This window comes from Rhinopithecus bieti, unplaced genomic scaffold (assembly GCF_001698545.2).
Source record: "Rhinopithecus bieti isolate Rb0 unplaced genomic scaffold, ASM169854v2 scaffold_28016, whole genome shotgun sequence".
In the NCBI taxonomy this organism is placed as follows: Eukaryota; Metazoa; Chordata; class Mammalia; order Primates; family Cercopithecidae; genus Rhinopithecus; species Rhinopithecus bieti.
This window is the reverse complement of record NW_016813202.1, coordinates 1,747,203-1,759,449: the sequence shown is the minus strand read 5'-3', so window position 1 is coordinate 1,759,449 and position 12,247 is coordinate 1,747,203. Positions and strand designations below refer to the sequence as shown.

The 12,247-nt window shown below is 37.6% G+C and overlaps 1 protein-coding gene across 1 annotated transcript in view; it reads left to right on the top strand.

Annotated features, from left to right (window-relative positions):
- EXO1 (exonuclease 1) overlaps positions 1 to 12,247 on the top strand; it is a 42,493-nt gene that overhangs the window by 27,110 nt on the left and 3,136 nt on the right. The window contains 3 exon segments of the mRNA XM_017847796.1: positions 2,948 to 3,545; positions 7,499 to 7,597; positions 10,865 to 11,058. Of these exon segments, the coding sequence (XP_017703285.1) occupies positions 2,948 to 3,545; positions 7,499 to 7,597; positions 10,865 to 11,058 (891 nt within the window).

The window sequence follows — 12,247 nt, the reverse complement described above, 5'->3', positions numbered from 1 at the left end:
ATTTGGGAGGCTGAGGCAGGAGAATTGCTTGAACCCGGGAGGCAGAGGTTGCAGTGAGCCAAAATCACACCACTGTGCTCCAGCCTGGGCAACAGAGCAAGACTTCGTCTCAAAAGAAAAAAAAAGCAAAACACACTAATTAAAAACTTCTAGAAAGTTGACTTCTCTCACTTGGAACAATTTTTCTAGCTTGGTTTTGTTTTTCCGCTGGGGTGAGAGTAGAGTTTCCCTGTGCTGCTGCTTCACGTTGAGCTCTTCTTTGGAGACAACAAATGAGAATGTTTGTGTGTCTCTACAGGGCTTGCCTATTTAGTCATTGTAGAAACGTAAGGAAATCTTCTAGTTTGAGACTGTACATGGCTGCTTTATGTAGTTTAGATGTTTCACTAGCAACTTGTTCAGAGGGTGCATTAAGAGATACCTAGAGAAACAATTTTTTTCTCTATCAGCTTTCTGTGAGAAATAATTATCAGGAGTAAGTCAGTCTTTGATGTATCATTTTATGGCTTACGTTGTATAGCAACATTTAATAATGACTAGATAGGACTAGGCTCACACCTATAATCTCAGCACTTTGGAAGGACAAGGAGGATAGATCACCTGAGGTCAGGAGTTTGAGACCAGCCTGGCCAACATAGTGAAACCCCATCTCTACTAAGTATACAAAAATTAGCTGGGCGTAGTGGCAGGCACCTGTAATCCCAGTTTCTCTGGGGGCTGAGGCAGGAGAATTGCTTGAACCCAGGAGGAGGAGGTTGCAGAGAGTTGAGGTCGCACCCCTGCACTCCAGCCTGGGTGACAGAGCGAGACTCCATCTCAAAAAAAAATTTTTTTTTAATTAACTGGATATTATTAAATTAGTTTTCAAAGTTAATTTTCAAAGTAATTTTACATGTTTTTCTATTTCTCACAAAAATATTATGAGATACACAGGATTGATGCTCTCTTCACTATTTGGGGTTCAGAGACTGAGGCTCTGAAAGGTTAAGCGTTCTCAAGGTTGTATAGTTAGTACTGGTGGTAGGAAAATTCCTAGTCACAGTTGATACAATGGATTGGAAGCAGCATACAATCCAGTAGGCCTGGATTTGAATTCTCACTCTGTCATCTTTTTAGTTGAGTCATCTTTCACACACTGTTCACCTCCCTGAGCCTATTTCTTCATAAAAAATGGATGATTATATACATAAGTCTGTTGTGAAGGTAAATAGAAACTCTGCGTATCAAGCACCTGGCATAGTGCCTAGTCATTACCATATATGCAAGCATTACCACTCCTCTCTTTTTAATAGAATGCAACTAAAAGGAGATATCAAGCATGTAAAACGTTGTCACCAAGTTGCCTGCATTTTGGAAGCCTGTTTTAAGTCTTTATTATTTTTATTTTGTAGGTAGTTATCACAGAAACATGCCCGTTTTATCTTTCGAGATCTGGAAATACAAGTCAATTAAGTAACAGTATAGGCCAGTTGGGAGGAAGGTTCTGAGTTTTAATTCTGTTTGTTGCTAGCCAATTAATTTTATAACCCTGGCATTGTCACTATCACTTCTCTTTACCTGGGAAATGATATGTGGAAGAATAGTTGGGCATCACAGGAATTACTGTTGATTTAAAAATGAATTTGCAGTCGTGTCTAGGAGTTCATGTTTTCTGTTACTGCAAAGCCTAGTAAGAGCTTTTCTTCCATGTACTGCTTCCTGCCCCCTCCCCATACAACTAATCTAGGGATTTGGTGAAAGGATAGAAAAGATTTTTACTCTCTAGCATTCAGTAAATATTCTGTTCATTATCTTGGATTTGAGCTAATGCTTACTAAGGAGGTAAATTCTCTTTAAGTTTTATGTTTTATCTGATCATGTACACTAGGATTTTTTTTAAACCTAAAAACTCTCCTTGCCTCCTCAATAATACTGATCTTTCATTTTATTGGAATTTCTTTTCAAAGCTGCTATGCTAAGTAAGTGATACCTCTTTAGTAATATAGAGTTTAATGATTGATTTGAAAGAAAGTCTTAACCTGTATATTTAAAAGAGTGTAGAAGTTTATAGGGTATATAACATGCTGCTAGATTAGTATGCTATTACAAGTTCCCAGATGGTATAATGCTAGGAGCAAAGCTAAGATGAAGGGTAAATAGCTAATTTCTTTAATTTTGCTTCCCACAAAATATGAGAGAATAGCTGTAAATTGTCCTTTTGGTTGCATATTTCTACATCTGTTCATATGTTTGACCGTCTTTTAGCCCCATCCTAGGTACTGTGGAAGATACAAAGATGTGGGAAGTACCTGCCCTCAAAGAGTTTATCTTCTATTTGAGAGTCCATAAGTTTAGGGAAAGAACAGCTATATGATGATGAGGCATAAATAAAGTACAGAAGTTCCAAGTACATGTGTATATAGAAGACTGCTTTTAGAAAGTCCTCTCTAGACCGGGCGCTGTGGCTCACGCCTGTAATCCAAACACTTTGGGAGGCCGAGGTGGGTGGATCACCTGAGATTGGGAGTTTGAGACCAGCCTGACCGACATGGAGAAACCCGTCTCTACTAAAATGCAAAATTAGCCCGCGTGGTGGCGTGAGCCTGTAATCCCAGCTACTCAGGAGGCTGAGGCAGGAGAATCACTTGAACTCGGGAGGCGGAGGTTGCAGTGAGCCGAGATCGTGCCACTGCACTCTAGCCTGGTGACAGAGAGAGACTCCGTCTCAAAAAAGAGAAAGTCCTGTCTAAAAATTCATTGCATAAATAGAATTCTAAATGTGTGAATGTTGGCATAATCAAAATTTGAATTTTGACTAAAATTTAAGATTTGTTATGCCTTTATGAAATTATGTATTTATGAGACTTTTTGCAAAAAGAAATTAATTATTCCATTTTGAATCTTGACACCCCTTGAGAAAACTCTAAAATACTTACACTTACTGTTTCTATTCCTTTTTTTCTGTTAGGTTTTTTTGCAGTTCTCCAGATTCTATTGACTGTGTGTCAAACAAAGTGAGCAGCCAGCCTCTGGATGAAACTTCCGTCACAGATAAAGAGAACAATCTGCATGAATCAGAGTATGGAGACCAAGAAGGCAAGAGGCTGGTTGACACAAATGTAGCACATAATGCAAGTGATGACATGCCCAATAATCATATTCCAAGTGATCATATTCCAGACAAGGCAACAGTGTTTACAGATGAAGAGTCCCACTCTTTTAAGAGCAGCAAATTCACAAGGACCATTTCACCACCCACTTTGGGAACGCTAAGAAGTTGTTTTAGTTGGACTGGAGGTCTTGGAGATTTTTCAAGAACGCCAAGCCCCTCTCCAAGCACAGCATTGCAGCAATTCCGAAGAAAAAGCGATTCCCCCACCTCCCTGCCTGAGATTAGTATGTCTGACGTGTCTCAGTTAAAGAGCGAGGAGTCCAGTGATGATGAGGCTCATCCCTTACGAGAAGGGGCGTGTTCTTCACAGTCCCAGGAAAGTGGAGAATTCTCACTGCAGAGTTCAAATGCATCCAAGCTTTCTCAGTGCTCTAGTAAGGAGTCCGATTCAGAGGTAAGTCAAATCCTGAAGGCTTCCTTTTCAAATTTATATGTAAGAAAAAATAGATTGTTACTCAAATCATTCAGGAAATTTTTCCTATTTGTAAATGACGAGCTATATTAATTTTTTTCATTCTCAATTCTACTGTGCAGAAAGTTCACATTTTATTCATTTGAAGGACTTCTCCGTATCTTTCACATTTTAAACTCCAATACATGTAAATTAACTGTGTATTTCCTAAATCACTGTGTGTTCCACTGGTGGGTATCTCAAGGTGTGCCACAGTTAAAGCCTACGCAGAGTGATAATCTGTGAAATGAAAAATTATTATCAGTTTGTTTAAATCCTTAATATGCTCTTGAATTCAGATAACATTTAAGACCTTATAAGGGGCCAAGTGTGATGGCTCATGCCCGTAATCCCAGCACTTTAGGAGGCCGAGGTGAGCGGATCACTTGAGGTCAGGAGTTTGAGACCAGCCTGGCCAGCATGGTGAAATCCTGTCTCTACTGAAAATGCAGAAATATTAGGCAGGCATGGTGATGGGCGCCTGTGATCCCAGCTATTCGGGAGGCTGAGGCAGGATAATCGCTTGAACCTGGGAGGCGGAGGTTGCAGTGAGCCGAGATTGAGCCACTGTACTCCAGCCTGGGGGACAGAGCCAGACTGTCTCAAAAAAGAAAAAGAAAAAAAAAAAGACAGAGACCTTATAAGGAAGTGGCCCTGTTCATGCAATGTATCCATCTTAAGTTTTAGTACCTCAGAAATGGATTTTCATTTACTCTTCTTATTCCTGCTAAACGCCTTATGACAAGACAAAACAGTAATACAAGTGATTTTGTAATTCTGTTTTAAATTAATAAAAGCATCCTAACCAGTTTTTTCTTCTATTAATATATAATGTATCTTGTATTCTGACATAAAATCAAAACTCCAAATAAGTACAGTCGTGTGTTACTTAACTATGTGTTCTGAGACATGCATTGTTAGGTGATCTGATTTGGTCGTTGTACAAACATCATAGAGTGAACGTACACAAACCTAGATGGTCTACCCTACTACACACCTAGGCTAGATGCTAAAGCCTTATTGCTCTGAGGCTACAACCTGTACAGCACGTTACTGAACTGAACATTGTAGGCAACTATAACACAATGGTAAGTATTTGTGTATCATACATAGAAAGTTATAGTGAAAATACTGAATATGCAATCCAAATATGCAGACCACCGAATACATGGTCTGCTGTTGAATGAAACATCGTTACACAGTAAGTGACTGTACTGCTCGTAAGATCCAGTGATACATTTTTAAATGACATGTTGGCAGTAGCTTTTATTAAACCTGAAATATCTCAGATTAACCAATATAACATTCCTTCTTTATCTTTATGAACTATAATAACCGACCAAGTTGCAGGAACAATTATAGCCATGGTAATATTTGACAGAGTTTTGATACCTGATAATTCCAAATATTGAACAGCATCTAATAAATCAGTATAGCTTTTATTTATTAAAGAAGAAAATATTTTATTCAAGTTCCCAAAGGAAAGTAGAGATCTACTGGACTGAAATTGAAGAAAAAAGCCAAATTAAAATGTGTAAATAAGTTGTTTTCATTTGGAGAAAGCTGAAATGTATTCATATATTTGAACCCAAAATCTGTCCCCTGTGCCTTTTTTTACATTTTTTTTCCCCAAATCGGGTAGCCTCCTGAGCCAGAGTGGGCTCAGAGACTTCCTTCTTATGGTTGTTGTTGTTGTTGTTGTTGTTGTTGTTGTTGTTGTTGTTGTTGTTTTGCGACAGAGTCTCGCTGTGTTGCCCAGGCTGGAGTACAGTGGCACAGTCTTGGCTCACTGCAACCTCCACCTCCTGGGTTCAAGTGATTCTCCTGTCTCAGCCTCCTGAATATTTGGGATTACAGGTGTACACCACCACGCCTGGCTAATTTTTGTTTTTTTGGTAGAGATGGGGTTTCACCATATTGGTCAGGCTGGACTCGAACTCCTGACCTCAGGTGATCCACCCCCACCTCAGCCTCCTAAAATACTGCGATTACAGGCGTGAGCCACTTCACTCGGCCCTTCTTACGTTTTAAAGAGGCTGCCGAGCCATACCCTTGGCCGCCTTGGAGGCTTCTGCTTTTCTTTTCCCTTTCTTTCACTTTGCCTTCGGTTGGTCCATCCTGAGTACTGTGCATACTGGACTAGAAGAGTGTTTCTTTTACTATGAACCTCCATCTTTATCTCGTCTTTGTCATTTCTACTTCGTACTGCATCTTCTCTTACTGCCACTTGGGTACCACAGCGTTGGCTGTCTTGAACATCTTTCATAAAAACATCACCGTTAATTTGTAAGGGTATTAAGTCTGCTGAGTTCCTTTGGGGTTATCTTTTTTATATTTCCAGCATGCATCTTACTGTTTCATTTACTTTGGAAGCGTTTAGCCAGGTTTTCCTGGGAAGCTTTATCAGCTCCCACTGTAGGCGGGTCATACTAATAGAATTCCTCATTTTGTCTTCCGGGCTAACCTTTTTTAATATACTAATGGTTATAGAAATATGAATCCTCCTCCCCTAGCCACACCCCCCCGAAAATTAACAAACTAAACAAAACTAGGAATCATTCATTAAGTCATCTCTTTTGCTGCCAGATATAGTAAACTCTTATTAGAATAAATAGTTAATTCTCAAAGAATTTGATGCTGACAGTTAATGTAAAATGATATAATCTTTCTTTGATTCAGAAATGTTTCAGAAAGCTGTGATGCCCTTAGGGCATCATTTTGAATATCAGTTTTGATCCTATAGTTCAGAAGAAAATGCTCCAATATTAGAGCCTTCTGTTGGTAGTTCACTGTGAAAAGCAACACTCATAGATTCTGTGTTGAGTTCCTTGACAGTATTTGAGGTTGAAGTCATCTTAGGACCTTCCTTGTGATCTTCAGGAAATGATTTAGCCCAGAGTCACAGTACTGTTAGCTATGAGCAAGGAATGTTAGGGTTTCTGTAAGGTATAACACAAGTTAATGGGGTGCTTTTCACTATTGGGTTTTTTTATTGCCCTTTGTTTTTTGTTTTTTTTTTGAGTCTGTTCTGTTGCGTAGGCTGGATTGCAGAGGTACGATCTCGGCTCACTGCAACCTCCACCTCGCAAGTTCCAGCGATTTTCACCACCTCAGCCTCCCAAGTAGCTGGGACAACAGGCATGTGCCACCACGCCCGGCTAATTTTTGTATTTTTAGTAGAGACGGGATTTCACCATGTTGGCCAGACTGGTCTCGAACTCCTGACCTCAAGTGGTCTGCCCACCCACCTTGGCCTCTCAAAGTACTGGGATTACAGGCATGAGCCTCCACACCTGGTCTCATTGTCCTCTTTTTTTTTTTGACTTTCATGGGAATGCAGATTACAAGAGAACTCTCCGTCTATAGAAAAGTCTTATCTGATAGAAAATTGGGGGCAGAGGGTAGGTCTGAAAGTCATCACTAAAGATGAAGTGCATTTAATACAATACAACTCCACTTTAAAGTGGATACCTTTTTTTTCTCTTTAAAGTTAAACATGTTACTTGATTAAAAGAAAGGATGGAGCTGCACCTGTTCAACTTATTTTAGCTAGTAAGATGAAAACTGTTAACCACACATGTGTAACTCAACATTTTTACAGTAGGAGACTCGTGTTTTATCTGACTCAGCATTTTTACATCCTCTTCTAGCAGTTCATAAAAGACTTTAATTTTAAATAGATATTTTATATAATTGACCTCTCCAGCTGAAATACCTTGCTAGCTTCTTCAATGAAATTGGCAAACATCATCCTTTCCATATTAGATTCATTTTCTTTTATTAACTCTCTCCCATGTTCTTATTTATTTTCCATTTTGTTGAATATTGGTTTGTTGTCATAAAAATTCTATAGTAAAAGTATAATTTTATTTTATTTTTTGATCTGGGGACTCAAGGAATCTGATTGCAATATTAAGTTACTTGACAGTCAAAGTGACCAGACCTCCAAGCTACGTTTATCTCATTTCTCAAAAGACACACCTCTAAGGAACAAGGTAAAATATTTATTTAATTTTTTTTTAATTTCAGAAGCAGTGTATGCTTACAACTATAAAATGAGAAATACAAGCAGAATTAAAAGTTGAAATACCTGTAGTCTCTCATTTATATAAAAATGTCTGCTTTAAAACTTCATGCTTGACTGTAGGTGTTTAAGCTGTGAAACTTATTTTCTCTTGCAGTGTATGAAAGATCGTTTTCCGTGTACTTTTAGTCATTAATGTGATGACTTTATAATATGCAGTTGTGTGGGTTTGGCCAATCCTCTTATTTTTGTCATTCACCCTAAATTGTTTTGCTCTAGCAAATAATACTGCAACCAAGATCTTGTGGATAAATATTTGAGGACATATTCTTGATTAGTTTGTAAGGATTCATTCCATGGAGTGGTGTGGCTGGTCCCAAGGCATGTATGATTTAGCATTGATACATAGTCCCAAGGCGTGTGTGATTTAGCATTGATACATACTGCCAAAAGGCCGCCTAGAAACTGTGTACCCGTGGTTTTTTAAATCCAAATATAGAAATATTTGTGTTACTACATAGTAAAGCATATTTTATATATTAAGCACAAATTAAAGCATATTTTATGTATTAAGTGTTCTTGTTCATCAGTATAAAAACACTGTTTCCTAACTTAAAAGATGGATAAAGGTCATAAACAGGTCACAAAAGGAAAAGTACCAATGGTTGATTAATAGATGTTTAACCTCATTTGTTTAACCATATGTTTAACCTCATTAGTAATCAAATAGTGCAAATTAAAATAATAAAATCATTTCTTGCCTCTTCATATTTCCAAGAAATGTTTTAATTATACTCATTTTTTATGAGAGTATAGAATCACATATTTTAAAAGGTAAGTATTGGTCTGCCATTTCTAGAAAAAAATTTGAAAGAGTTCAAATAATTCAAACCAGTAAGTGCATTCTAGAACTTTAGCCTAAGGAAACACTGAGAATTTAAATATAAGAATACTTAATACTGCATTGGTTATAATAGTGAAAAATTGGAAATAATCTAAATAACAATAAGGGAGTGAATTATTAAATAATCTTTGGTTTTAGCTCTTAGTGGTAGAAATATAGGTGAACTTTTTTCTGTTCTTTTCTTGTATTTTCTACCATGAGTATATATTATGTTTCTAGTACCATAAAAACTTTGTAAAATTATAACACAGGCCCTGCTTATCCATTTGAAAAAGATGTCCGTCTCACACAATATAAATATAAATTCTACCGTAGTCAATATGGGTTGCTATAACAGAATACCAGAAACTGGATTTGCTTAAATGATAAATATTTATTTCTCACAGTTCTAAAGGCTGGGAAGTCCCAGGTCTAGGCACCAGCAGATTTGGTGTCTGGTGAGAGCCCACTTCCTCGTTTGCAGACAGATGCCTTCTTCCTGTGTCCTTACATGGTAGAGGGAGAGAACATCTCTTTTGTATCTCTTCTTATAAGGGCAGTAATCTCATTCCTGAGGGCTCCACTCTCATGATCTAATCACCTCTCAAAAATCCCACCATCACATTAGGAGTTAAGTGTTAGGACTTCAACATGAATGTGGGGGGCACACAACGTTCAGTCCATAGCAAATTCCAATACATTAAAGATACAAATATAAAATATGTAAATATGAGATTTTTTTAAAATTTTTGAGCAAGAAGGCTTTTGCAGTCATATCTACTAACTTGAAAAGACATTCATTATTAGTGAAAAGGAAAAATATGTTATTAACAATATGTATAGTGGTGTTTTGTTTAAATACTTTAAAATATTCATATGCACATTTGCATGTTTGTGGTATCATATTAAGAAGTCTGGAAAGATACATGCAGAATAATTTACAATGATGGATATGACTGGAGATCTAGAAAGTACTTTTCCAAAAGGAGTTATGTCTAGATAGTAAAGCATCGTATTATTATTATTATTCTCAGAGATTTGCCTTGTCAGGGATTTAACTACCACTTCTGTTCTGGTGACCCTCCAGGTGAGCTCTCCCTGATACCCGTCTTTAATACCTAAAATCAAACTCGCGCCTTTTACCGCTATTTCTTCTCAGAATGTTCTTTATCTATTAAATAAAATTATGTTATCTGCCACTTGGTTTCAAAATCCTAAGGTTGTCCTTTTTCTTCATAACTGTCAGTTTGATCCTTCTACAGCATTTGGAGAAAAACAACCAAACATTGATACCTCTCCAAATTCTAACGTTTATTTCTTTGTCTTCTTTTTTTCTCCCCATCACCAACACATATTTAAGGATTTCATCTTTACTGTGTGAAACTTTAACTTTTTCATTCTTTATACACACACTGCCAGATTCGTATTGTAAACCTTTTTTAATATACCTCATTCTTACTATCCTGAGAAACAATAACAAAACTTCATTGTCTCCATTCTGTCCACAGGGTAAAAATCAACCCTTAGTAGAAACAACCTAAATGTCAATAGAGGTTTGTTTAAGTAAGTTATGGCATATATATATATACAATGGAAGAACAGGCACCCTACTCAAAATAAAATTCTACTTCCTGTGAACTGAAAAAAATCTCTAAGATACATCATTAAGTGGAATCCAGATACATTAAGTGAGAAAAATGAAGTGCACAACAGCGTGTATTATGCTGCCAGTTTGTGTGTATGTGTGTGTGTGTGTGTGCACGCGTGAGTCTGGATGCACAGGAAGCTGGGAGCAGCAATTGCCTCTGGAAAGGGAGGCAGTGAGAGAGATTCATTTTTTTCTCTGTTCCTTTACAAAAGAGAACTTTTAAATTTTATGCCAGGTTTACTGTTACCTGTTAAAATAATTCATGATGACTTCTGTAATAGACGTTTATAAATAGCACATTTTTACCATTGCTTATGGGTTATTTTGTTCTTACGTATAAAGAATAGTTTGACCAGTCACGGTGGCTCACACCTGTAATCTCAGCACTTTGGGAGGCCGAGGTGGGTGGATCACGAGGTCAGGAGATCAAGACCATCCTGGCTAACACAGGGAAACCCCATCTCTTCTAAAAATATAAAAAAATTAGCCGGGCATGGTGGCAGGCGCCTGTAGTCCCAGCTACTCAGGAGACTGAGGCAAAAGAATGGCGTGAACCCGGGAATTGGAGGTTGCAGTGAGCTGAGATCGCGCCACTGCACTCCAGACCGGGCGACAGAGCGACACTCCGTCTCAATAAATGAGAATAGTTTGAAATTAAAGTTAGTTGCTTTAACAGAATGGTCTTAAAATGGATGTTTAATCTTCAGGTTCCTGGGCTATATAAGTCCATTTCTGCAGACTCTCTTTCTACAACCAAGATCAAACCTCTCGGACCTGCCAGAGCCAGTGGGCTGAGCAAGAAGCCAGCAAGCATCCAGAAGAGAAAGCATCATAATGCCGAGAACAAGCCGGGATTACAGATCAAACTCAATGAGCTCTGGAAAAACTTTGGATTTAAAAAGTGAGTTGCCTTATTTCTTATTCTGAAACAAGATAAACTATTATTTTCTGTAATTTCCATCCCTTTCTCCCAACTCTTTCTAGTTTCGTATGAGTCAATTTTGTTTCTCTCACTATAAAATAATTATTTTTCTCTCTTCCCTTTAACTGATTCTTTATACTTAATTTCAATTTCTGTACCTTCTTTTCATAAAAAGATGGCAAACTAAAAAAAAACCAGTTCTCAGTCTGGTTTTGGGGTCTCTCTGATGTTCAGCAAATTGCTTTCCTAGGCCTTAAGTCTCTTGCCTTCCTTTTTTTATCTCTCAGGATTGTAAAGAGAAAAAAAATTTATTTTATTTTCTTTTATTTTGAGACAGAGTTTTGCTCTTGTTACCCAGACTGGAATGCAATGGTGCAATCTCCGCTCACCACAACCTCCGCCTCCCAAGTAGCTGGGATTACAGGTGTGCGCCACCATGCCTGGCTAATTTTGTATTTTTAGTAGACACGGGGTTTCTCCATGTTGGTCAGGCTGGTCTCAAACTCCCAACCTCAGGTGATCCGCCCTCCTCGGCCTCCCAAAGTGCTGAGATTACAGGCGTGAGCCACTGCACCTGGCCGAAAATAAGATTTTAAAGAAGGGGCGGAAGTACAGTGCTATATCATACTTCTCTAATGTATCAGTCTTAAAATGGGGAGACTCATTGGGTTTATATGATGAATTTGCCAGATTTGCAGTGTATGTGGCCAGCACTGTTTTAAAAGAATTCATCCTCTATATAGTTAAATTTTTGTTAACCATAATGCTTCCTTCTGTTAGACCACAAAATTAGCCGCAGAGTAGCATTACCTTATAACTATTTTCTCATTCTCAATAAAAGAAACGTGCTAAGTTTAATAAAAGGTTTTTTTTAATTATATGGAACGATAGGATTAAACCTTACCTAATAGAAATATTGTCATAGATGAGGTGGTATGAGTGGGAAACACTTTGTAAATAAGAGCTGGACAATCGTTTCTTATTTTCCGTTGTGTAAAGTCTAGGATTAAACCATATGACAGCAGTTTTCAAATGTTTTGTTTTCAGGGATGCTTTATACTCTTAAAAATTGTTAAAGGCCCCAAAACACTTTGGTTTATGTAGGTTGTATTTGTCAACACTTACCCATCATAGAAATTGAAATGAACATTTAAAAATATTAATTTTA